The following is a 26,321-nucleotide window of genomic DNA, read 5'->3' on the forward strand; positions in this document are numbered from 1 at the left end:
CACGTAAAAAATTGTTAGCACAGCAAAAAAAATAGTTAGCACTCGTCGCGCCATGCCCAGATCGACCCCCAGTCTCCGTCTTGGACAAAACTTCACGCGTTGTGCAGCGGGAGGCATCGAATTGCGCCCATAGGACGTAGAGACCCTGCGGATAGAGATAATAACAGTGACAACACGCTCGGTCCCCTCGCAGGTGCTCAAAAACGCGATAAATCCCGAAAAAAAAACTCACCGTCGAGCTGACGAAGACGTTCCAGGTTGATTGAGGGCTTCATCGCTGTCGGTTGTAAACTCTGATGATAGGGAATCTTCTTCAGGGCCACTGCTACCACTTTCATCAGAAAAATCGACTGTAGCAACGCTAGAATCGCGAGAAACACGACGACTCCTTTCAGACCCGGCGCCTGACGACGACGCCATGGCTGCCGCTATCACTAGGTGCTCGCTTATCTTCCCAGTGAGGTCAAAAATCACCGAGTCTCTGGAAACCAAAACCGAAACTGACACGGGTTGTGTGCTTCCTGAGCTTCATTTCAGATGGCGCCTCACGTCCATGGAGCGCGTTGGGGCGCAGGAATTTCAACTTGAATCCATCGATCAATTGATCGAAATTGAATAGGCGCGGTAAGGAAAGAGTTAAGTGTCTAGATACACTCTCTGACAGTTCCATTTACCATAAAAGGTTTAAAGAAACCCGTGCAGACTGGGTGGCCTTTAAGCAAAGGTCACAGCTCTCCTACACATTCATAAAACACTTACAGATCGATGAAGCTTGTAAAATTGTTACCGCCCACATTATAGAGGCTGCCAAGAGTTCAATCCCTCAAACCTCCGGTACTCCTCAAAATTCCAGAAGGCGCTGGTGGAATGAGGAATGTCGAAACGCACGCAAAGCACAAAACAAGGCCTGGGGTAATCTTCGAACGTACCCAACAGCACAGAGTCTTATTGCGTTCAAGCGTGCCAGCAGTTGGAAGGCGTATTCGCCGAGAAGCCAAAACGAACAGCTGGAGAGCTTTTGTGGGTTCTATTCACTCTTACACCGACACAAGCAAGGTGTGGAACTGAATAAGAAAGTTCAAAGGGCACAATACAACCTTACCCCTTGTTAGCACCACTGGTAACACGTTAGAAGACCAGGCAAACACACTAGCTAAACACTTTGAACTTATATCAAGCTCTTCACATTACACAGACTGATTTATGAGGTACAAAACATCTGCTGAGTACAAATCCATTAGAGACATCAAGAAATCGTCACAGGGCTCTTACAACTGTCCATTTTCTATCCACGAGCTTAAAGTTGCCTTGGCAACTTGTAAGACATCAGCACCAGGTGCAGACCAAATCACATACACAATGATTCAACACCTTCACTCAGACACCCTCGAAACAACTCCTTTATTTATTTAACGAGATATGGAGTGCAGGACATCTTCCACGGGCTTGGAAAGAGGCAATTGTAGTGCCACTGCTTAAACAAGGGAAAGATGCCTCTTCTCCTTCTAGCTATCGGCCAATAGCACTTACCAGTTGTTTAGGTAAACTGTTCGAGAAGATGGTTAATAGAAGGCTCATGTACTTTTTAGAATACCACCGTAATCTGGATAGCTGCCAGGCAGGTTTCCGTTCAGGAAGATCTACAACCGACCAGCTTGTGGCATTGAAATCGTACGTTAAAGATGCTTTTGTCCACAGGCAGCACTGTATGTCTATTTTCTTCGACTTGGAGAAGGCGTACGATACTGCGTGGTGCTATGGCATCCTGCGTGACCTCAAAGCTTACGGTGTATCTGGAAATATGCTCAATACTATAGAAAGCTACCTGTCTGAGCAAACTTTTCGCGTAAGGGTCGGAGCATCATTTTCTAGAATACACATTCAAGAAAACGGGGTCCCGCAGGGTGGAGTACAGAGTTGTACACTTTTCATTGTCAAAATGAACTCACTCCAAAAGGCACTGCCACCTGCAATTTTCTACTTGGTGTACGTTGATGATATTCAAATCAGCTATAAGTCTTGTAATCCCTCAATCTGCGAGCGGCAGTTACAACTTAGTGCTAATAAACTTGAAAAGTGGGCCGATGAAAATGGTTTTAAAATTAATCCTGAAAAGAGCACATGTGTACTGTTTTCTCGGAAGCATGGAGTTTGGCCTGACCCTGAAGTCCGTATTAATAATGTAGTGATTCCAGTCAAAAATGAACACAAGTTTCTGGGTATTCTGCTGGACAAAAGGCTCACATTTATCCCCCACATTAAACAATTCAAAATTAAGTGCACTAAAACTATGAACATTATTAAAACACTGTTCAACCAATCATATGGTGCAGATAAGACATGCTTGCTCCGTCTTTTCAATAGTTTAGTGCGATCGCGCATAGACTACGGCAGCGTGGTGTATGGTTCTGCCTCGAAAGCAGCTCTAAAAATGCTCGACCTAGTGTTGCATTTAGGGCTCTGCCTTGCGTCTGGGGCTTTCCGGACAAGCCCTATAGAAAGCCTCTATGTTGAAACTGACCAGTGGTGCTTAGAGCACCAACGCACATGCATGGCGCTTTTGTACTGCGTGAGAGTGACGTCCATGAGGAATCATCCGTTCAACGCTATTATTCAAAACACATCATCTGAAAGGTTGTTTTTGAGCCGTCCGTTACTCCCTCTGCCTTTTTCTCTCCGAGTGAGAGCAGAGGCAGAGGACCTTGGTGTCACCCTGACCGACACCTACAAAACAAACATCACCGAGTGTATTGCACCTTGGAATCTACTCCCTGTGATCTGTGACATGTCTTTTAAGGAAATTGACAAAAGACACGCACGCAAGGAACTCATTTTGCAACACTTTCTACACTTACAATACAAGTACCCATACACTGCTTTTTATACGGATGCCTCAAAGTCTTCCACTGCAGTGGCATGTGCGGCACATGCTCACCACTTTTTCAGCACAAGAACGCTAAGCAGAAACACAAGTATATTTACGGCAGAGGCACATGCTATTTTAATAACTCTGGAACACATAACACATACGAAAACACAACAATCCATTATATTCAGACTCCTTAAGTGTTGTAACAGCGTTATGCTCAGGCAAAAAAAAGTTGAAATGCGATATTGAACAAGGTCATTAAAGAAATAATGTCAGCGTATGCTTTAAATCAGACCATAATAGTGTGCTGGGTGCCTGGACACTGCGGAATTCCTGGCAATGAGCTTGCTGACCAGAGCACCGCCGCAGCAGCACTCCGCTGTGTGAAATCGATGTCCCTCAGCTGTCCTATCTTGACATAAAACCGCTCATCCGTAAGGCACTACGAAAACGCTGGCAGCAACACTGGGACACACAGACAGAAAACAAACTCCACCCTATAAAACCCCAAATTGGCAGCTACTACACAGAAAAACATCACAGAACAACAAAAGTGTACATGTGCAGACTACGTATAGGCCGTACATATGCCACTCATTTCCATCTTTTAAATGTAGCCCCACCGCCACGATGCAACAGTTGTGGACATCGTCTGTCAGTAATGCATGCACTCGTTGAATGTCCGCACTTCCACAGTGTGAGAAAGAAGCATTTCTGGGAACTGTACACTCAAATGATTCCACTTCATCCATCATTGTTTTTAGGCGATAAACCCGTCATTCCTAGTAAATGTCTCTTTGCTTACCTTGGAGACATTGGATTTTTAAAAGGCATCTCATACCACATATGATAACAAAACCCCTCAGTGGGGTAGCTTTGATTGAACATTCACTCTAACGTCATAATCATCTGGCTCACTCCAGAGTTTGTTTTTAAATAAGGGGCTCTATACACCCCGCAGTAGCCTACCACATTTCAATTTTACTTAAAATCTCACACCAGAAACGCATTGTGTTGGCGCTCTTTGGCCTTCGTTGCCCTTGCGCCAGAAAACAAACAAATATCATCATCATCAGGTCGACACTGTGTTTTGCTAGCTTATCAAGTAATTAAGCGTGTTTGATAATGTGGGCAGTATGAAACTGCGTCATGAAACTTTTTGTTACTCACAGAGGCTTAAACTTGGGTAAGCTTTGTGGGTTGGAGGACTGCTTACATTGTTTATTTGTTGTTTCTTTTTAGCTACATGCTAAAAATAAGGAGGCAAGGAGTGGTAAGAGGGAGCTATAATTCTTGCAGTTGCATGAGTAAAGTAGTTTATTGTCTACATGTGGGGTGCTTTAAATGTAGAATTTGAATTAAAAAAATTGGGGAATTTGAGAGGAAGATAGTTTGAGTAAAGATTTTTTTCCTAAATTGCTGAATGGCAATATTTTGCATCACAGCTCATTTGTGAGAGAGAGACAGGGAAAGAAATTTTATTTGTCCAGTTTGTTGAGGGCTAGCCCCCCACCCTAGACGTTGGCCGGAGCCTGTGGGTCCTAGCAGCATCTTCAGCTAACTGGATGGCCCAGAGTTGATCCGCCAAGTCTGAGCTTAGCAGTAGTTTCCCACTGCTGATCCATCACTGGCAATTTTGTGGTCACCTGAGGGTATGCCCATAATATGTGCGTGAGATCGGCCCATTTCTCGCATCTTTGACATCTGTCTAAAAACTGCCTGGGATAAGAATTGCTGTATTCGACTGGGTTCGGGTACAAGTTCTTATGGAGAAGCCACCAAACCACAGATTGCCTTTTACTGAGGGATAGATGAGCGGGGGGATAGCAGGACCATTCAAGTCTGTAATGGGTAGCTATCTCCCTGTAGGAGGCAAACCTGTCTCTACCTGTCCAGCGAAGTGAATATGCGTCTGGGTTAGAATTGTCAATGCCAGCTCGGTTGGTAAAGCCTCAAGCCACATTGTGTGCACTCTTTTGTGGCCAGGCCTCAGTGTGCCGGTGCTCATATCAGGCCTACCTTCCGTTCCGCTTGTCGAAGGAGTAGGATTTTAGGATTTGGGATGCCTCAGGTGAAATTCGCCCTCTTGCTGAATAGCCGACTTGGAATCACTCACTATGAATTTGATTTTTGGAGAAGCTGTCATTGCCAGGTCAATGGCTACCTCCTTGCCCACCTCTGGCTCCGTCGTGTGGACCGAGCCCGACACAGTGAATCGCCCTGACGATTGACTGCTGCTAGGACCATGGCATCGCAGTCAATGTAATCAGTAGCATCCACGTACACCTTGTCCTCAGATTTTTCGTATCGCCTGTGCAGGGCTTTGGCCCTTGCCTGTCGCCACTCTTGGTTATGTACAGGGTGCATGTTTTTGGGAAGTGGTGGTATGTGCATGAGATTCTGTTTTGCAGCTGGGAAGTCTATTTTGGCTCCAGGCGTCCTTGGGTTTAGAATGCTAGGCGCTTTGAGGGCTCTGGGTGAGTTGAACTCTGAGTGAGTTGCTCTTGCTGTGCTAGCCTTTGAGCTTCGATAAGTTTGCTGAGGGTATTGTGGAGCCCGAGTGCCTCAAACCGTTTTGTTGGGGCTGTTGGTGGGATCCCTATGTCCTGTTTGCAAGCCCTCCTAATCATTGCATACATCTTGGCTTCTTCATCGTGTTTGAAGTTAAAGAATGGGGTTTACATATGTTACTCTTCTGAGGATGACGGCTTGTATTAGTCTCACGAGGTTCTGTTCTGCCATGCCATAGTGGTGATTTGCTATTCGTGAGATAAGGCGAGTTGTTTGGTGTATGCTTTTTTCCAGAGTGAGTATGGTTTCTGAGCTGTGCTCGTTGGCTTGGATACGAAGACCCAGGACTCGGATGCTTGACACTGTCAGGATACGTTGGGCCCCGCATGTAAAGAGCTGATTGTCCGGAGGTACTGGATCTGTCCAGCATCTCCTCCTGGTCGGACGATAGAGAAGGAGCTCTGACCTTTGTGGAGAGCAGTTCAGGCCGCGAGGTCTCGCATACAATCCACTACTTTGAACGCCCTTTGTAGTGTCTTGTACATGTCCGTCACTGCTATCTGGAGCCCAGAGCATGGCGTCATCTGCATGTAGGCAATATTGCAAGCCGTCAATGTTATCCAGGAATTTGGGCGACCAATCATGGCCACGTTGAACAGGACAGGGGAGAGGACCGAACCTTGCCCGTCCCCCTGCTCTCCAGTCACAGCGTGCCCGACAGGACCCTCCCTATGGCATGTGTAGCTGTGTGGTCCGAAAGTTACTAACATAGTCCTATGTCCTGCAGCCTAGGCCCAGTTCTTGTGGGTTTTCAAGGATGACCGTGGGCTTTACTTAGTCAAAGGCTTTCGTGAGATCAAGTCCCAGTATAGCTCTGGTGTCTAGTTGTGAGCAGTGTGCTCCATCTATGATGTCATGTTTGAGTCGAAGCATCACATCTTGTGTTGAGAGTTTTGGCCGGAAACCTATTATCGTGTGCGGAAATAAGCCATCGGTGGTGGTGGTTGTTGCGTGGGAACAGGCGGTGTTAGCCTGGCTGTATATGCCGGCAATTGCCCTGCCCGAGCTCATCCTAATTAGCCAATATTAGGGTCCTTTCACCACGGGTCTGCCAGTTCTGTCTCCTGTGACACATCTCCTGTGACAAAGAAGGTGTGACACATCTTTGTGCAGCATCCAATAATCCTCTTGGGAAGACGATGTGGTCCAGAGTGTTGTGTGGGGCTGCCAACTTTTGAATCGCTGAGAACCTTGCAGTCCGTTCGACATCATGCTCTGGGCAACGCATTACATAGTGGTGTACATCCCTTATCACTGCACATGACAAACACAGAGGCGATCGCACGAGGCCCACCTTGAATAGCCGTGCTGTGGTCTTTGCTGAGCCCGTTCGAATGCGATACAGCAAAGTTGTCTCCGAATTTGTGAGTCCCTTTGTGATGCAAGGCTGATGATAGGGATCTTCCAAGGACGTGAAATGTTCGACGACTGTTCCTGAAGTCGTTCCGGTGATCGGCAGAAACTTTAACAGTCGGTGCAAATGACAGCGCATTCCGTGCCATCTCATCGGTGGTCTCATTGCCTTTGACGCCAACATGGGATGGAATCCGTTAAAACTGTACATTAAAACCCTTGCTGCTGAGCTCGTGAGCAAAACATAAAGAACACTGACAGACCCTTTTCGTGGGGATCCCATGCAGCAAAAGTTGTAGTGCTGCTTTCGAATCAGTCAGAATTACAACTTCCTGCAGCTTGTATGACTCGTTTCCTCAAAGCAGTTGCGATGGCAATGCACTCAGTTTCGGTTGGGGACACTACATGATCCAGTTCGGCAGTCCAGGTGACCTGGGCATCAGGGATGGCATACGCCGCTGCACTAATCCCTCTGTACGGATTGACTGAGCCATCCGTAAAAAATTGAAGGTGATTGGGGTAAGAGTTCTCCAGGTGTTCAAGCACCAAAAATATGACTGGTTCCACTGGTGTGTTCCTCTTGGCTCTTATGTGAGGAACATGTAGCTGACACTGGAGGCTCTCATAAGGCCAGGAAATAAGCCGTTTTCTTTCATGTGTTTGTTGATTCTGTTTAGTATCAAGTGTTTCATAAGTTTCCCGACACATGATGCGAGAGATATGGGTTTTAAATTTTCTGACCTTGGTGGCTGCTCTCAGCAGCAGACAAGCGAAAATGAGTGCTCCTTTTGAATGACTCTGCTACTGATGCTTACAGAAGAAATCCAGAGGAGGTACAATCTAGCAGATGGGCCAAGAAGACATTTTTGGAGCCAAATGCGATGCTGACACTGAGCCATTTCTTCATGCTGATGCTCCACATGATGGAGGGTATTAACTGCTAGCACTAGCACCTAGCTGGCGTAATCATGAGAGAACGTGGTTGTGCACACAGCAGATTGGCTGCTATGGCGGGGAGCCAGAGGAGCGCAAATATTGAGGCACCCTAAACAATCAATGAATGCGCGATAAGGCCTGTTACTATCCACAGCCAGCACAGCACTGCCTTCCACAGTGTGCAGGTGGCTCGAGAGAAAAAACTAGAAAAGCATATAAATATGTGCTTTTCTGATGTGCTATGATTCGACTAGTACTGATCGCATTTGCAAAATTCTTGTGCGAGTCAGTTACTCGAACTGTGCTCTGCATACTAACTTACAGTATTTAAATGAACGTGCTCACTAATGAACTCCCCCCTAATGTGGGCCATAAAAATATTGAATTTTTTTTTACCCTCACATATTGAATGCACCCCCTGTTTCCGCCGTTAAAATGCATGCAAATGGAACCTCTTGCAGTCTGCCGCCACAATGCCACAAAGCTGCCGTTTTGTAATCACTTCGCCCGGGGCAAGCACGATGCCTGTTATCTCACACTGTCGGCGCTGGTCTGCCAGGTCTTTGCCCTTGAGTGCTGATAGCACGGCGCACTCGCGGCGGGTGGACATACATAACTGCGCATTTAAGAAGCCTTCGGATATATAATTTAACAATTGTTTCTGGTTTTTGAGTGGCTTCTAATGCACTGTAGAACTTGTTGTTTAAAAAAATTTCTCCTTGTGACATGTTTTCTTTTAAGAGGTGTCTTCTGTAATTCAATTTGGGGGAGAGCGCTGGCCACGGATATGCACGCTGTCATTTCGCAGCAGTGCAAAATTTGCAAAATACGTTATAAAAGTGTCTCCCACCATGTGCAGGAGATACAAAGTTCAACGTGCAGCCAAAAAATAAATGTTGGTATTCTTATCTCACATAAAGAACTTTACATTAAATTGTGTCGATTTTCTGGGGTTAAAAAGTGTGGTCATTTTGTGAGTAAATATGGTATTTAAAATGTGTCCATGCTTGCTTCCTGGCTCTTTTTTTTTTCTTTCATTAGAGTTTGTGTCAGTAAATTTGTCCAGTGCACATAGAAGAATCGCAACTGGTTTAATATGGAGCCCTCCAGTAAGGCATGCCTCATAGCTCAGGTATATTTTTGGCATGTGAAATCCAAAATTTGATTATTCGTGTTTTTTTTTCTTTCATTTTGAGTAAAAAAATGGGACTTGAGTAATAATGCACTTCGTATTTACAAACATTGATGAATATGAGAAGTCCCAAAGAGAGAAACAGTGGTGATGTAATTTTTTAATGAATACTGCAGTGCAATGCAGAATGCAGCGCACAAGGCTTTGGTCTAGAGGAGTAAAGAAATGCAGATTGAGTGTACAATGAAATCATTTGGTGCATGCAGGTGACTATACAGCAGTAGACCGATGGACCCTCAAGGTGCACCAGCGAGTGCATGTGGATGAAAAACCGTTCAGGTCAGTGTCATTTTTGTGTGTGTATTTCGCAGTGCTATCTGAAGGGACGCTAAAGGAAGTGCACACTTTTTAATCACTTCATGAGGTTGAAGCTTGGGGTGCAAAGCACAATGTTAATCTTTTTCTTTCTTTCTTAATTTATTTTTCTCCCTCCTCCTCCTTCCTTCTTTCCACTCCAGAAAAATGCATTTACAAGTGCCCTTATATGTTACTATTCCCCTCACACAATTTGGTCATTGGATATGATTGACTCATCCCCTGTGCCGACACTTCACAGGTGATGAGGTGTGCCATAGTGGAGGGCTCCGGATTAATTTTGACCACCTGGGGATCTTTAACGTGCGCCAAAATCTCGTACACACGGGCGTTTTTGCTTTTTGCCTCCATCAGAATAGCGGCCGCCATGGCCGAGAATTGAACCCGCGACATTGTGCTCAGCAGCGAAACGCCTTAGCCACTGAGCCACCGCAGCGGGTTTGATACAGTGTACAAACTAATGAACTAAACCTTGATGACCTTGACGACCTTGATGGATTGATTGTAGGGTTTAACGCGCCGATGCAACGCAGGCGATGAGGCGCGCCGTAGTGGAGGGCTCCGGATTAATTTTGACCACCCGGGGATCTTTAACGTGCTCCGAAATCTCGTACACACGGGCGTTTTTGCTTTTCGCCTCCGTCAGAAAAGCGGCCTCCGCAGCCGGGAATCGAACCCGCATCCTCGTGCTCCGCAGCACAACGCGAGCCACCGCGGCGGGTGCTGCTTGACGACCTGGGCGAAAAATGGTATTTGGGTGCTTATGTAAATTTGTTGTGCTGCAGGAGAGCCTTGTGTGTTCAACCATGCAAGTGTTTTATAGGCATTGGAAGCAAGAGTGAACAAAATGTGACTGTGTGGTCAGCGGGATGCGTCGGTGCCTGCGCATTGTCGTCTGCTGAGCGTCATCTGCGGTCTTCTGGTGGCAAAAAGAGTTATAAGTTCAGTTCCACGGCTGTACTCATGTTAGAAAGGATTATTTAGAGGCACTTGATCAGCTACTGGATTAGTTTTGGCATACGGTGTCCTGTAGGCGGAGTGACAACTGCAAATGTAGTAGTACAGATCAGACCCAGGTGGCGTCGGAGTGCCCGCACGAGGCAGTTGCGCAGACACAGAAACAAATGCGACATAAAAACTGGAGCTAAGAATATAATGAATAACTTACGAACATGCAAAAATTATGAATTATGCACCTGTAAAAGAAAGTTTAACGTTAAATATCCAGTTCACATAATTGTGTGTTTTTTGGATAGTGCTTGCAGTGGCCGCAATGGTGCCACCATACGCACGATCCAAAGTTGAGAGGCGGAGTTTCACAACTGCCTACATCGAAGAGCTCTGCCTTCCCCTTTGTCCCTTTGTGCAGTTGCCAGATGTGTCCCTTCACCTCCCGCCACCAGAACCAGCTTCTGGTGCACCTGCGCACACACACGGGCGATGCACCATTCCAGTGTCCCAAGTGTTCAGCGAGATTCCGCACCAGCTGTGACCTGCAGCGCCACATTCGCACCCACACAGGCGAACGGCCTTACCCCTGCAGCCAGTGCTCATACCAGGCCACTGTGCTCAGTTGAGTACCTCTCATTTGCTGAAATGGGGCGCATGCCCTTGAGTGCCCTATTTAATGCAGTGCTGCTTTCGACATTGTTGCATCTGTTGCATCAGCTGCTTGCGTTACCGTCTTTGGAAAGTTTGTCTTTGTAAAAAGGCAAACAAGTGCAGTAGGCAAAGCATAGCTCGTTCCCTTTGCTTAAGTTGTGTTGTTTTTGTTTTACTGCACTGATTCTGGATGAACTGTAAAGTTGTAGTTAGGTAAACTTGCTGCTGCGGTGGAGCTATCCTGGCGGTGCAGGTATGAGCTCAAAGGCATCTGTATCTGTCTGGTACAAGCTATCGGTAATCTTGATCATGTATTATGTTAGGCCAGTGAGATATATAAAATTCATGTCTTTGTTTTGTCAGATCACACGTTCTCAGCTCTCACGGAACAGCTCTCAGCTGTGCTCAAAGAAGTAGTAACCATACAGGGTGTTTTGCTTTTGCTGCCAAAGTTTCTAAAACAAATGATTACCATCATGCCCATGTGTCGTGATTCTATGTTGGTGGTGCTGAGCATATACTTTAAGTGAGCAGCACGATAGGCATGATCAGTTTAGGTAGCTAAGAGCTTCGCATTGTACTTTTAGATGATTATGTGTTATACGCAATGTTCACAGTTGAAGTCTGCCCTAAATGTTGACAAGTCCACTTAGTTTCTCTGAAAAAGGATGTTTGTCTTCCAAAAAACAAGGGCAGGGGGCACCTATAATGCACTTCGTGTGCACAGAACCAAACAAATTTGTTGTTTCGGGCACCCTCTCTTCACTATGTGTGGTACTGATTGTTCACTGTGGCGAGGGAGGAGACTTCTGCAAACTGTGAGTGTGCAAAGATCAGTTGCTGCAGGCAAGCTGCCAGGAGACCAGGGCTGAAGAGGTGTACAGTGCTGCCCAAAGTCACGAGATGGCTATTCTTGCACGTAATGCTGTGCAAGTATCCGGCAAGTTCAAGTATCGAAGCGAATAGTGTGATGTTCAATTTGGCTTTGGATCAATTAGCACTGTTTGAAAAACTCGGATAGCTCTGATTCGGAGTTTGAAAACTGGAATAGATTTTTGCTGAACTCGGATGCAGTGGTCTGTGTGGACCTTGTGTTAAAAACAAGAAACATCCCTCAGAAAACATGCTCAAAATGTGTATTTTGCAATGAGTTAGGCATTGGATATATCACACATGAAGTGTTTGTGACTACCGTCCAATTGCGCCGGCCTCTTTTGGCTGGCGGGGAAAAGGGAAGGTGCTGTTAGATCTGCCCTTATCTCTTTAGCTTTGGGCCAACACTGCCCTTGTGCGTCTCTCTTCGTACCCTAAGTCGCCGTGGTAACTTTAGGGTGCACAAGCAGGCCCGGTCAACACCCCCTAAATGTGAAATCCTAGCGGCGCACTGCTTTGTAGCCCCCGTTTTTCTCACTTTTTGAATACCTTCAATTTCTCTTCATATCGAAGACACAAGGAATAACAAACTTGCTTAGCTTCACACTCCTGTAGCACCCAGGTAACACTTTCTTACAAGGCATTGAAACTAAAGCACCGGGAAAACAAGTAGTTATCTTACAGTGCACTTCCGTTATCGCGCACTCATATTAATTGAAGGCTCAACTTTTTTTACACACTTATGTTAGCATTGAATGCTCTTAGCATAGATAATTAGGCATAGAACGTCCTTTTAAATTTTTGAGCCTGCAAAGACGTTTGGAGTGCAGGTGTTAAAATTAGAAATCATGCCCCGACGGTGTGAGTGCATGCAAGCACAGGTTTATAAGTCAGGCAGTTTTCATGCCTTGCATTGCCCCCCCCCCCCCCTTACACACACACACACCGAAAACAACTTTCCTTTCTAAAACTTATAACAATGTCCATGAAACAGCTACTTGTTTTTAAGCTGCTGCTTTTTTTTTTTTTTTTTTTCTCCTCCTCAAGGGAACAGTGATAATCAGTTTGTCAGAACAGGTACGCCTTAGTTGTGCTAGTACCGAAGCCCTTGTAGGGTAAAGTGACCATATGGCACGAGAGTTTCCTCTACATAAGTAATAATATAATCAGAATCAGGAGATGTTTATTTCTTAATGGAAAAATGAAGCTGCTCATTGTGCAGCTTGACCCCGGTGTCAGGATTGTTCTGCCATCTCTGAGTGGCTTGTGTATCCATTTGGAAGCGTTTGAAATTCGGAGGGTTATTAAAGGGACACTGAAGTGAGTTTATCAAGCTCCCGTTTTTGCTTGCACTGTGTAGACTGGCTCAAATTAGCACACTTTTCATCGTTTATCCTGTTGACAAATCGGTGATTGTTTTACAAAGCGCGAAAGAAGAAAAACTACCATGCGCGGTTTGCGGCGGCCGCACCAACTAAGCTGTGACGTTGGGAGGAGGGGGCACAGTGATTGGACGATGCCCAAGGTTAGCAATCAAACAAGTTTAGGTTTCGGTTTTGGTTCTGTAAAATGTAGGGATGGGCGAATATTCGGTATTGTCGAATATTCGATCGAATAGCTCTCTATTCGTTATTCGCTTCGATCCGAATGCGGGTATTCGATATTTTCGAATTATTCGATGCTCCCGAATAGGCAGCTAAAAGCCAAGCTTTTCGGTCAAGCTTTCCGAGAGTTACCCCAGGCTTGGCTCAAGACCCACCGACGCGGACATTTCTATTATCAGTGCCGGCACTGCCGAGTTGCTGCCTTGCCTAGAGGTTCGACGAAGCTCTCGGCCGCCAGCACACTTAAGTTAAAAAAAAACAGGCGGCACTGAAACGACACCGCTCCGAACATAGCGGCACCAAGCCAGCAGACTTGTACAGGCCGCCATTTTGAATAGGCATGCCGCCATTTTGAAATGGCGGCCAGCCACTTGCGCTTTGCTTGGCTACGGCCGAGGATACTAGTGGCTACAATACTTCTTTTTTAGCGGAGCTTCTAGGCGGTGCTTAACTCTGCGAGTTTCTAGGCGGCGCTTAAACTTGTGAATGAGCAGCCGGCGGAAACTGCTGCACCTAGAGCATGTGGCGCAACAGTCATTTCTTCATGAAAACTTGTGAATACAGCAAAGGAAAGCTGTGTGTAAGATTTTGCAATAAATGTTCAACTGGTAATAGTTTTACACAATGCTGTGCCTACGTGAGTTCTAATTATTAGAAAAAAATGTGTACATTAGTCAGGTCACAAGTTGCTCATTTGTCTTTGTGATTTGCAATGTGTACTATTCGAACTATTCGATTCGAAATTATTCGACTAAATCACTATTCGCTTCGAATTCGCTTCGAACCTCGAAATCTATATTCGCCCATCCCTAGTAAAAATGACATGTTTGACATCCGATGGCGTCGTTGGATGGGCATTCTCAATATCCCAGTAATCGTAGTACCGCGCTTCTGCCATGTTGTCGGCTGTAAAATGCATAAGATAATCCTCCCAGGACGGCTTGGAATCATAGCATTCACTAGCTGAGGCCTACGCAGTGCATGAACGCCCTCCGCGTCCCCGCAGACGCACAAATGCATGCGCTTTTCCCCCATATTTGGAGCTTGCCTCACTCATGCCTGTATCGTAAAAAGCGTGTTCGCACCAGGCCAAGGGTCTGTTGATTCTGGCCTGTGCCCACTGCCCGCAAGCAGTCGGTGCTTATAGCAACAGCATGCCAACGAGAACTCGCTAGCGCGCCAGTGCCAGGCTGCGCGAGTTCTGCGGACTAGTTCGTGGAGCAGTGAACGTTGCGGCCCAAAAAAAGGTGAACTCAGTATAGAAAACATCGGCGAAAAACGAAAAAGTTCCCTTATAAAAAAAAAAAAAGCTTGTACCCGCGGGGATTCAAACTTGTGACGGGCAAAACACTTGCGATGATTTACCTTTACCTAGCGCTCCAGACCACATGGCCACGGGCGAGAGCGCTGCCGACAATAGAAATATAAGGTATATAATGTATGACCAGTTTACACTTTTATTTAGTTTTAGTATTTCAAGCTGCTTAGGTGACTATTTGTTGTATATTGCGCTCGTGCAGTAAGCGTCCCCCGAGTTTCCACAATAGCTCACGTCTAGCAATTGCATTTCTTAGACGGAAAAGCGTTTGCAGATGCGTAGTCGTGCTGCTGACTGCTGTGCTGGTTCGCCCAGCGCAAAAAAGTGCATTCCGCACCCTAGTTTACGCTGTACGGTAAAAATATCAGTTGATTTTATTTCCTTAGTACCTATATTGACTTCACTGACTCTTCTACCCCTTCAAGAGGCCTTATATTTTCCTACTGGCGTACCAGTCAGCGAAGCGTCGCATGTGCGCTTGTGTGAAGCGACCTTGACTTGGAGCTAGATACAGAGTACAAACTAACGAAGTAAAGAAAGGCACATTCTTCCATTCACAAACGTGTTGTGGCTTAGTTTCAACTGATCGAGCGAATTGGCATGACCCGTCGGCGGCCGGCGGACTAAACGTTGGGCTGACTGACTCTGTCGCGGAAGCAGGCGGAAGGTCGGCGAGCCGTGCAGTAGCGCAGCCAATTGCCAGCTCCTCTCCTGCTGACGTCACACGAAAACGCCACAGAAAATGGGCGAGCGTAAAGAGAGGAGGACAGCATTTTCGAATTGATTTTTCTACTAAATAAATTCGCGTAAACGCGCTCAGAGTGGTCGAAACAGGGCCTAGGGACTCCGGACTACAATTTGCGCTCGTAATCCCGCATTGTTTACAAATCACTTCAGTGTCCCTTTAACAAGTCGTTCCCTTCTCAGAGAAGCATTGGGGGTTCGGGTTTCGGTGTCAGAAGCAACAATGAAGTCCACTTGCTGCGGTGGCTCAGCAGCTAAGGCGGTGTGCTTCTGAGCACAGGGTCGCAGGCTCGATTATCGGCCGTGGCGGCCGCTTTTCTGATGGCGGCGAAAAGCAAAAACGCCTGTGTATACAAGATTTTGGCACACGTTAAAGATCCCCAGGTGGTCAAAATTAATACGGAGCCCTCCACTACGGCGCGTCTCATCGCCTGCGTTGCGTCGGCGCGTTAAACACTACAATCAATCAAACAATGAAGTCCATGACTATGCCATTATACGGCTTGGACTTGTTACATGTGAAACGGTGGACTGCTCTACTTGTGGTTTCTGCTCAGCTGCGCCTGTCAGTGTGCTGTTGGTTCAGTGAACTGAATGCCCATTTCTGTCTCCCAAGTACATCATAAGATCTTTTGGTACATCATATGGCAGTTTTGAATCTGCCTTTTTACACACCAGTCACTCGGTGATCGCAGCAGAACAGAAAACTTGGCAAGCTGGTATGTATTCATCTTACACCAAACACCGCTAAATCGACATACACACAGTGAAGAAGGCACAGGCACAGTGCCTTCTTTTGTACAGGTTCATCGATTTAGCACTGTTTGGTCTAAGATGGCAGGAAATAACGGCAGCATCAAGTGTGTAAATAAACTTTTTTTTTCCCCGCTGTAGATTAGTTTTGCACATATTGCAGCATAGCAGGAATGTAGATAATTCAATGCATTTTTCATTGATAGCAGCCATTCAAAAATTTTAATAAATACTGCATGAAAAGATTTCCGAATTGATATTTTGTTAAAAATTTCGAAAAAAAATTATGAGGAAATGTAGATACAGCAAGAAGAATTACAGCAAAAATTGGGAATATGCATTTCGTAGATGCACATTTCAACAATGCTTCCAGTAAAAAAGAAAAGAAAAAATCTGCAGTGATTTCTTTTTTTTTTTTTTTTTTTTGCTGATGCAAAAAGTTAGCACAACTGGTGTCTTTGCCATGCTCACTTTACAGATAACTTTACAAAAAATAACTTTAGATATTAAAGCTTTACAGAAAATAGCTGGAAATATTTTTGACCAGTTTGGCTGATCATCACCTTTAGAACTGAAATTCGCCCATTAAATGTTGTGTGCTGGTTTATTGTTGGGGCTGTCATTGCAGGAAATCAAGTGCTTATGTGACGTAATTTCGATCAGCAATCTTTGTAATTGTCAATCACTGGGGACCACTTCGAATAATAGGTGCGTTAAGGATAAGGGCGGCGCTGTGGGTGTCATGCTTGCAGCCCTGATGGTGCTGTCGCCTCTTGCGCAGGCAACCTGCGGGCCCACGAGCGAGCGATGCACAGCGCTGAGCAGACTGCCCGCTGCGACCAGTGCTCCTTTGCGTGCTCATCCAAGCGCGAGCTGCGCCTGCACAAGGTGACCCACCAGGTGGCCAACCTGCGCTGCACTGAGTGCCCGTATGTGTGCGAGCGCAAGAGCACCCTGGCCAACCACATGAGGAGCCACGATGGGAGCCGGCCCTACAAGTGCCACAGCTGCTCCTTCGCTTCCAAGCACCCCGGTGAGTTTCTCGGGACCTCCAAGCGCATTCGTGGCACTGGCCTTCGCTGTGCCACGTCTGTCCACGTTGGGGCATATGTGAAGGAGGCGGCCAGGAGTGCTGCTCTTTCTTTCCCTCACTTCCCCTCTGTCTACGTAACGTGGAACCCATCACCCATGCAGCCTCCACAGTGCCCGGGGGAATGACGTCAACAGGATGTGCAAATAGCAGTCATTTCTGGAACGGGATCAAATGCCAGTTATGTGTTTGCGCACTTTATGAATAACCAGCAGTGTTGTGTTGTGTGCAATACCGTGCCTACTTACTTAATGACTGTGCCCCCCTGATTAGCCTTAAATTTTTTAAAACCTCGGCGCATAATGAACACATCTCTTGTTATCAACCATGAAAATGTCTGCAAAAGCAGCACCAAATAAAATGCTGACCCTTTGTGTGCTGAAGCACAGCTGCCATTTTGTAATGACTTCCCCTGTTGTGGGCATGATGCCTGCTACCTGCACCTTCATTGCTCTGACAAGAGGTGTTTGACCTTGAGCACTGACAGCTCAGCAGACTTGCAATGGGCCAAAGTGTATTGGTGGTGAGATGTTTGAGTGGCGCCCCCTGGCTCTGACGTCGGCTTAGGGACTTGCGGCGCTGTCGTCTGCTGCACTCCGCTTGTGAGGGGAAGCAGTGCCTGTGCTAGAAATCACCCGCTTTGATACTCTAGTGCATTATAAAGCATATTTGAAGTAGTTCAGTTATTTTGCCAGCTGCTGACCCCCCTGAATAATTTCAAGCTGTATCCCGCTCAAGTTTGCAACTCACGAGGGGGAGAGAGAGAGAGAACAACTTTCTCCAGCACATCGGTTAGAAGATTGATTGTAACTCGTCCTTTCTAGCTTATTTGCGATAGTTCAGTGCTAGCTCCTCGATGTGTATTTGAAATGAGTAGGCATCCCTAAAGTATTTTTGAGATGCTCTTATAAAGACTGAGAAATCTAATGCTATATGTACGCACCAAGCAGCGGGGCCCTACACGCACATTGCGCAGCCGGAAATAAAGTGGCCCCCTTCTAATTCTTTCGTTGTTGTTGACGTGTTTCAGATGATTTTTTTTCTGTGCCCAACGCATTAATTTTTTTTTTTTTGCACCGTCCCAAACATCTTATTAGTAGGTTTGGGGTGTTTGGGAGGCTCACACAGATCGTGTAGATATTTTCTTCAGGCTGTATGGCATACATTCCGTTCCGTTCTTCACAAACTGGCTTTCGTTATGACTGCATGCAAGAAGGTGCATATCCGCAGTGTGCGTTGTTTATTCACATGCAAATGCAGTGAGGCGGTTTGTGCTCGCCACCGAGGTCGTGCCCCAAACAACGTTGTCCAGAGTACTCAAAGGCAACTTTTGTGCTCCGGATTTCTATCGTAACCATCGTTACCATAACGAACTGACTTTTAACCGAAACAGTTATGACATGACTACGGTGTTGAAGGCTTGATATACTCGCTAAAGAACGCAATAAATAGTTTACGTGCATACATGGCAAGAATCGAAACCAATGAATATTTCAAGCAGCTCTTTATTGTTTTCCAACCTTCCAGGCATAAAGAACAAATCCTGGTCTAGTCGGGATGGCGTTCTATGCATTGAAGAAAAAAAGCCTTACTGTCTTGTCTTGGACTGAGGATTCGGCCCACTAATCAGCTCGATTTTACTGTTAAATAAAGTTCTCTCCTCCTCCTCCTCCTAAGTGCAGTTTTCCTATAACGCATATCTTAATATTGAGAAGATATGGCTATGGGAAACGTACCGGAATATCCCTCCAGGTCTGAATAAATATAGTGTTACTGTATCTTTACCGTAGACGCGACTCCTTTTGATCAGTAAACCTCCATGCTGGTTAGAAGCCTCGTATGAAACTAGTGCGCGCCTACTATACACGCAGTGGGTTATTTGGAACTCAACGTACAGATTTTGCAGCCCGTAGTGCATGGAGGCATACTTTAATGCAATGGCAACGTAAAGTGATGGGATACAGTACTTTCAAGCTTTAGGCAAGGTTGCAACAATTCTTTTACCTTACATATGATTACCGGGAAACCTAATGCCTTCTGCCAAAGCCGACAGCCCCGAAGACCCGGAATTTGTTTTGGTCTTGTATTTTCGCTGTTGTCGGTTACTAGCAGCATGCTGTTCCCTTTGTTCGAAAGATTGCTTAATACAAAAGCTGACGCCTAGCTCCGACTCTTCGCGCTCCGCACAGGGCTGGCTTTGCAAGGAACGGGGCGACGCCGACAATGTTTCTTCCGTAGCTGTATCCAAAAGTATACTTGAACTTGCGCTTTGAGCTAGTGTATGCGATTTTAAGTCTATTATTATGATAAAAGTTACGCACACGCAAAATCTGGTGCGGACAAGCATGAGACGCCAACCAAGCGCAAAGCAGCAGCAGGGAGAGCGAACCCGAGTGAAGCAGACGACAAATGCGAGAATCCCTAAGCCGGCGTCACGGAGGCGCGCTTCGCAGCGCCGCCCGTGGTCGCGCTCACCGCTAATAGCAAATGTACCTCCAGTTTGTCTAGCTGGGGTTTGCCTTTGGTTCTGGTTGAAGCAAACTGCAATGTATGACGAAGTATTCTTCTGCCCCTTGGACTTCATAGCAGCTCACGAAACTTGTGTGCAAAACCTCGAAGTTTTATTTCCTTATCAGCAAACGAGTTGTCATCGAGCAGTTATGGTTCCCATTTCAGGACCGGTGGCCTATTTTATTTTCCATTTCTGGGCTAGAAGTGTCCATGCATGCATCAAAGTGCTTTGAATACTGCCAACAGAATTTCGTGCCTAAAATTGAAGTTAAAATATACAATAATAAATGCACTCGCGTCAAGACGAAACTGGGGCTCATAACAGGGATTGCAGCTGGCTGGCTTTCTGTTCTACTTAAAAGACTGCTTCAGCTGCCTTTCAAGCAGTGTGTGTTCGTGTAGGGAGTTCAGTGCTCCAGAGCAGTAGTCGTTACTGACACCAGCACATTTTTGCACTGTCAAGCTATGAAGTAGGTCTGTATCAGTGCATGTCTTTTCAGGTTCGCCCCCACTGTTGTTGAGTGGAAAATGTTGGTGTTTGACTTTGTCCACTTCTGTTTCTTTAACACTCATGTTGGGAATTATATTGAATCTTTTCGAGCTTTCGGAATTTTCAATGGGGGCTGAATTATTCAGTTAAAAATGAAAGAATATTTGGTTCACAGTTAGAATATTTTGATAGCTAAAGAGTGCTGCCAGTTATGAGGGGGCGTTTGTTTATAGGGATGGGCCTCCAGTGGGATTTTGTCGTCTATCCATTCGTGATGGGATGTCCCATTCTGCCTTCACAGTTTAGTGGTTGCTGCTCTGAAAGGTGCAGGGGAGAGATTAATGTTAGAAGGGGGGGTTGGGGGACAAGTGTGGTAACGTCGCTTTTCTCCTCTGCCTCTGTTATGAATACTGCAACACCTTTTCTTCTAATTCCCATACACTCAGGCCACATTAGGTAGCATTCACATGCAGTTCTTTTAAATTGCTAGGAACTGCAGATAGTGTTTCTTTTGTTCCATATTATCTCAATGCTCTAATAATCTCAATATTCTAATATGTTACAATTTTGGCTGAAATGTATTGCATCTGTGCTATTATGATCATTTTTTTCTGCCCCTTCAATTTCAAGTTTTTTTATTGCAGCCAAAAGCAAAAGCCTCCAATATCACTCTTGTGAATACAGTTGAACCCCTTTATAAAAGACACGTACCGGGGAGCAGTTTCTGTCTCTTATACGAGATGTCTCTTATAAGCAGGGAACCATGTTTTCACTTACTAATCAGACCCTAGTTCAATGTGGGCACCTTATGACTAAAATAAGCTCAAAAGAACGCTGCAGCGTGTTGCAGAAGATTCATTCTAATTTATGTGTGGCCCCCAGAATTTATGAAACAGTTCTGAATCTTTGTTTGCTTCATGACTGTATTTACACTGTTTTTTACAACCGATTCTACAAGCTTTTTTTCTTTTCACTGTTTGTAGAAGATGAATCGTAGATGTTGATTTCACAAGCCTGATGAATAGCCAGAGCGCACAGCTTCTTCCGCTGTGTGCTCAGGCTATTCATTACGCTTGCAGGACTCAACACCTGCGATGCTTCTTGATTGGGAGCTACCGTATTTACTCGCATAATCCTCGCACTTTTTTTTTTCGGAAAAGTCAATGCGAAGATAGGGGGGCGAGAATTATGCGGGGGAAAAAAATCCGGTGCACAGTGTTGCCAATTTGCTTTCTGCCAGTCCCACTAAATGTAGCGGTCATTTTTTGTATATGTACACTCAGTGTTGCCAACAGCAGCTATTTCTTTTTTAATTTATTATGTACAACGTAAACAGTCTCCCGTCGATCAGCGATCATGAAATTGCAGCCTTTGCTTTCTGGCGCGCGCCCTATCTCGTCATCGTAGTGTGCGTGCCCTACTCCAGTAACGCACGTTGAAGTCGGTGACGCCGAAGTGCCTGCCTGCGGCACGGTTGCCGTGTTCGATCGCGTACTCTATCGCTTTCAATTTGAAAGCGGCAGTGTAGCTGGCGTTCTTCCCCAAGGCGAAGCGGCACCAAGCACAAAAGAAAGAGATCAAAAAGTTCTCAAAATGGGAGCGAGCTATCCACCACTGACGCGAGTGACTCACTGACTGCTGCTGCTCACCGACGGGACCACGACGGTGACACGACGACAACGACGACACGACAGCGGGCTGCGCGAACGCCGTCTAGTTGCACACACGCGAAACCTAAGGTCCCTAGCGAAACCGGCTCAAGGACAGTGTGAGTAGCGTGTTAGGGCGCCTGTTAGGGAGTAGCCGTGCAGGTTGTTAGGGCGCCTGGATGGCCTTGGATACACAGCGCTCTCCGCCGAACGGAGAGGCGGCGGGGGAGGGCGCGCATTGGAGAGTGCGTGCACCATGCAGGTTTCGTGAGCAGGCAACTTTCGCCGCTGCAAAGTTGGGGGTGCGAGGATTATGCGGGGAACCAAAAAATCCAAGTTTTGGTGGCTCACATTAGGGGTGCGAGGATTACGTGAGTGCGAGGATTACGCGAGTAAATACGGTACGCGAGTGGGAGAGCCCGCATGTGCGGTCGTGCTCCAATGGATGGCAATAAGCTTCAACCACTTCTGTAAGTTGCATTTCCATTGGCAGGGCTTCTCATCGTCATTTCATAGCTGACTGAACCACTGTGTGTTTGCTGAAGTTATAATAAATAACGACTGCAGGCGTCTGTCGTCCGCCTGTGTTTCTACAGTGGAAGCAACTGCAATTAGTGACTGGTGGCACTGCATCTGAAGTTAAAATGTCTGTTACAAGCGAGATTATTGAATTTCAAGGATGACTTGTCCCTTATAACCAAGTGTCTTCTACATCCGATGTCTGTTATAAAAGAGGTCAATTTAATGGGAAAGATAGGGCAGCCAGCCATGTGGGTGAATAGTGTCTCTTATACCCATTTGTCTCTTACATCCATGTCTCTTATAACGAGGTTCAACTGTACTTGTAGACACTTAAAGTTTTATTTTTTTTATAGGTAACCTGCGGAGCCACATAAAGTCCAAGCATTTGAAGAAGGCATCCAAAACAAAAAATGGAGCTGCCAGTGGACGTCAGGCAGCATCGTGCCGTCGCACCTATCAATGCAGCGAGTGCCCTGAAGCATTTGTGAGGGAAGATTCCCTGCGCTCGCATCGCTGGCTTCATCGTAAGGGCGTCCTGCCTGCTGCTGCCACACCAGCAGTGTCACTTGGGGAAGCTGCAGAAGGCGCTAGTGCAGCACCCTCCACAGCTGCCACAGTAAGTGAACTGGCGTTAGTATTCGCGATTCCAAGTTTGCACTCACCATCTGGAGGCTAGTGCATTCAACTGAACATTCTCAGCTCCAGTTGCCGTTCTCCTCGTGATGCGCCGCTGGCGCAGGGCTTGTCGCACCCGTTTCTGGTTGCAGCTTTTTAACTATTAGCGTTTTGATGCTGCCACGCATGAGCTCGGGGTTGGAAAAAATGGATGTCTGTAGAGATTTGTTGGCTCCGTATTGCACGATTCATCATTATCATCAGCCTTTCTATGATATAAGTCAAAATACGGGTCGACCCTTTTACCTTGCGGCGGAGAAATGTGGGAAAAAAAAAATTAGGTACACAAAGTCCTTGTATTGAGGCGATAAGCATTTGTTTTGTGTAAGGTTACTCATGAGAGATGTCTGAAATCATCTTGTCAGACGAGTGCTTCTGTCCAGCTGTCTCCCACACAGTGAGTCGTCCTCGGTGCAGTCTGGGGCATTGCTTATGGAGCACTTCTTATACACTCGCAAGATGATGTCATCAGGAAGTGAGTGCCAGGCATGGGACACCCATGTGCAGACTGTCACGAGAGCCAGTTTGTGCAGGCGGCCAGCAAATGTCGTGGGGCTGTTGCTGGCCATCCATTCATAGGGACGTCGCACGATTCTCATGGACAAAAGTCGCCACGTTGTCCTCCAGTTGCAGGTGCACAGCATGCACCCACAAAACAAGGTCTTTTGAGCGCTGCATACCAAGACCTACCCCTTAAGCTTATGCCAGTAACATGCGCTCTTTTCTGTGACACCTAACCGGTGCTAGTCGGACATGTTGCCTTTTTGTTTAAATGCTGTGGTGAACTGGCACCAAGTGCCCGAACTTATTTTGAGCAAGAGGAAAATAGCATGCACGCGCCTCCTACCAGTGAGAGAAGCAGCAACAACAAGGACAAAAAAAAAAGGATGGCTGCACATCCGATCGATGTCAGTGGCAATGGTGCCTTTGCGGTTAGGATAGGTCCAAAAGGCTGCCTGGTTGCCAGATGACAGATAACATTATTCCAATGACCAATGTGTAAATCTAGGGGTGATTTTTTGGCAAATTGCTCAAAAATCTCGCTTGCTATTCTGACTTATACGGTAAGTCCTTTGCAGGGCAGAGGCCTCTTCCATTCACCACCAACCAGGTTTAGGTGAAAATACAGAAGTGCGAATATGCATCGTTCTCAGCAGTACCCATGAGTTGTTGTAGACGACAGATCTGCAGAGAGCGTTGTGGATGAGGAACTTGAGAATTTGAAATAAGCGGCGGTGAGCATGTTAGTAGTTTGCTGGAAAGATTTCGATCTAAATGACCACCATTTTCCAGTAACCAGTGGTTTGCTTGATAGTAAAAAATGAAAGCAGATTCTTTCTTGCAGTCATGCACCGTACACATTTTCGAGCTAGCTCTATTGGTTTGCTTCGCCCTTGCACGCCTGATGAGCCCGTCTCCTCTCCCCCCGTGCTTCTCCACTAGTGTTACATGCTGATCTAAGACGTCTGGCAGGAATGATGCGTGATATTTTATTGCTCACAACAGAGTGCAGGCATGCATCCGAGCAGCCGATGCGGCCAGCTGCCGCCGGGTCGGCGCAATTCATTCGCTCAGTTGAAACTCAGCCACGACACGTTTGTGCCTGGAAGAATGTGCCTTTAGTTGGTTAGTTTGTAGACTGTATCAAGCTCTAACTCCAAGTCGCTCCACTCAAGCGCACATGCGATGCTTCACTGACTGGTACACTAGTAGAAAAATCTAAGGCCACTAAAGGCGAGTGAAGAGTCAGCGAAAATAATATAAGTACCAAGGAATTAAAGTCAACAAAATTTTATCGTAAGGAGTAAAACCAAGGTGCGGGAAGCACTTTTTGGGATGGTTGAACTAGCATAGTGGTCAGCAGCACGACCACACATCTGCGAACACCTTTCCGCGTAAGGAATGCAGTGGCTAGAGATGAGATATTTGGAAATTTGGGGGACGCTTACTGCACGAGTGCTATTCAAGAAATAGTCATCTAAGCTGCTTGGAATGCTAAAACTAAGTAAAAAATGGTTGCGGCTTAGCTCAGCTAACCTTGGATATGCGAAGCTAAAGCTTGGCGTAGTGTGGTTGAGTATTGGTTTCGCTTGGTTATCGTTTGATGTAGCTGTATTGGCAACCATGGCTCAAAGCCGTTAGGCCTTGTGCAACGCTCACAGAAGGAGTTCCGGCCTCGCTTAATTTTCGGCGAACGCGACGTTCTTCTTTCACAGAGCGAACGGGGCGCAAGACGAGTCATGTAGCCTGAGACGACCCAGCGGTGCATGCGTGGGAGGCTGCGGGTTTGGTCGGCTGCTGATCAGCTGAGCGGCCGCTCCCGTCGTGGCTGCGGCCGCCGCCACTGTGTGAGCAGAACGGCTTAATTTTAAAATGGGGCCTTGTGCGCAGCGCCGACCGCGGGCCCGGCAAATCATACGATGAGCTTCGAGGGGTGTGTCTCTGGTCAAAAGGTTAACTTGCGCATCCTCCGCGAAACCGCTGGATGAAAGTAGTAAAGCTTTGCTTTAAAATGTAAACTGGCTATACCTTATATACTTTATATTTCCTCCTGTAACAGCGCTGGCTTGCGTCCGAGTGGTCTGGAGCCCTAGGTATATTGTTTTGTAATTCGCAAGGTCGAATCCCCAATAGTGCGTGTTTATTTATTTATATATTATTATTATTTTTAAGTTGATTTACTTGTTTTTGGGCAATGTTTTTTATACTGAATTCCCCATTTTTGCGCTGTAATGTTCATTGCTCTACGAGCGAGTTTGGAGAATGCATGCAGACTGACACTGACGCGCTGGCGAGTTCTCGTTGGCGTGGTGTTTCCATAAGCACCGACTGCTTGCGGGCTTAGTCCTGAATCAGCTGACCCTTGACCTGGTGTGAACACGCCTCTTACCATACAGGCACGAGCCAGGCAAGCTCCAAAGATGGGAGAAAAGTGCATCACATTCGAGCATCTGTGGTGATGCAGAGGGCGTTCATCCACTGCGTATACGCATCGGCTAGTGATTGTTGCGATTCCAAGCCATGCTGGTGGGCTTATCTGACGCATTTTACAGCCGATAACATGCCAGAGGGGCGGTATGCCTATTACTAAGATATCAAGGATGCCCAGCCAACCATAACATCGGATGCCAAGCATGTTGTTTCACAGAACTGAAATCAAAACTGCTTTGAATTCTAATCTTGGACATCGTCCAATAACGTAGCACCTTGTATGGGTGTCACTGTTTTAGTTGGCGCAGCCGCTGCAGACTGCG

The 26,321-nt window shown here is 46.4% G+C and overlaps 1 protein-coding gene across 1 annotated transcript in view; it reads left to right on the forward strand.

The window, feature by feature from the left end:
* The window catches only part of LOC144146933 (uncharacterized), a 53,979-nt gene that overhangs the window by 18,321 nt on the left and 9,337 nt on the right, over positions 1–26,321 (forward strand). Inside the window, exons 6-9 of the mRNA XM_077678896.1 lie at positions 9,128–9,200; positions 10,606–10,808; positions 16,912–17,163; positions 22,746–23,008. Coding sequence (XP_077535022.1) covers positions 9,128–9,200; positions 10,606–10,808; positions 16,912–17,163; positions 22,746–23,008 — 791 coding nt within the window. The remainder of the gene's footprint in view (positions 1–9,127; positions 9,201–10,605; positions 10,809–16,911; positions 17,164–22,745; positions 23,009–26,321) is intronic.

The sequence above is a fragment of the Haemaphysalis longicornis genome, unplaced genomic scaffold (assembly GCF_048455015.1).
Source record: "Haemaphysalis longicornis isolate Haplotype H1 unplaced genomic scaffold, Haemaphysalis longicornis Haplotype H1 scaffold_1, whole genome shotgun sequence".
Lineage (NCBI taxonomy): Eukaryota > Metazoa > Arthropoda > Arachnida > Ixodida > Ixodidae > Haemaphysalis > Haemaphysalis longicornis.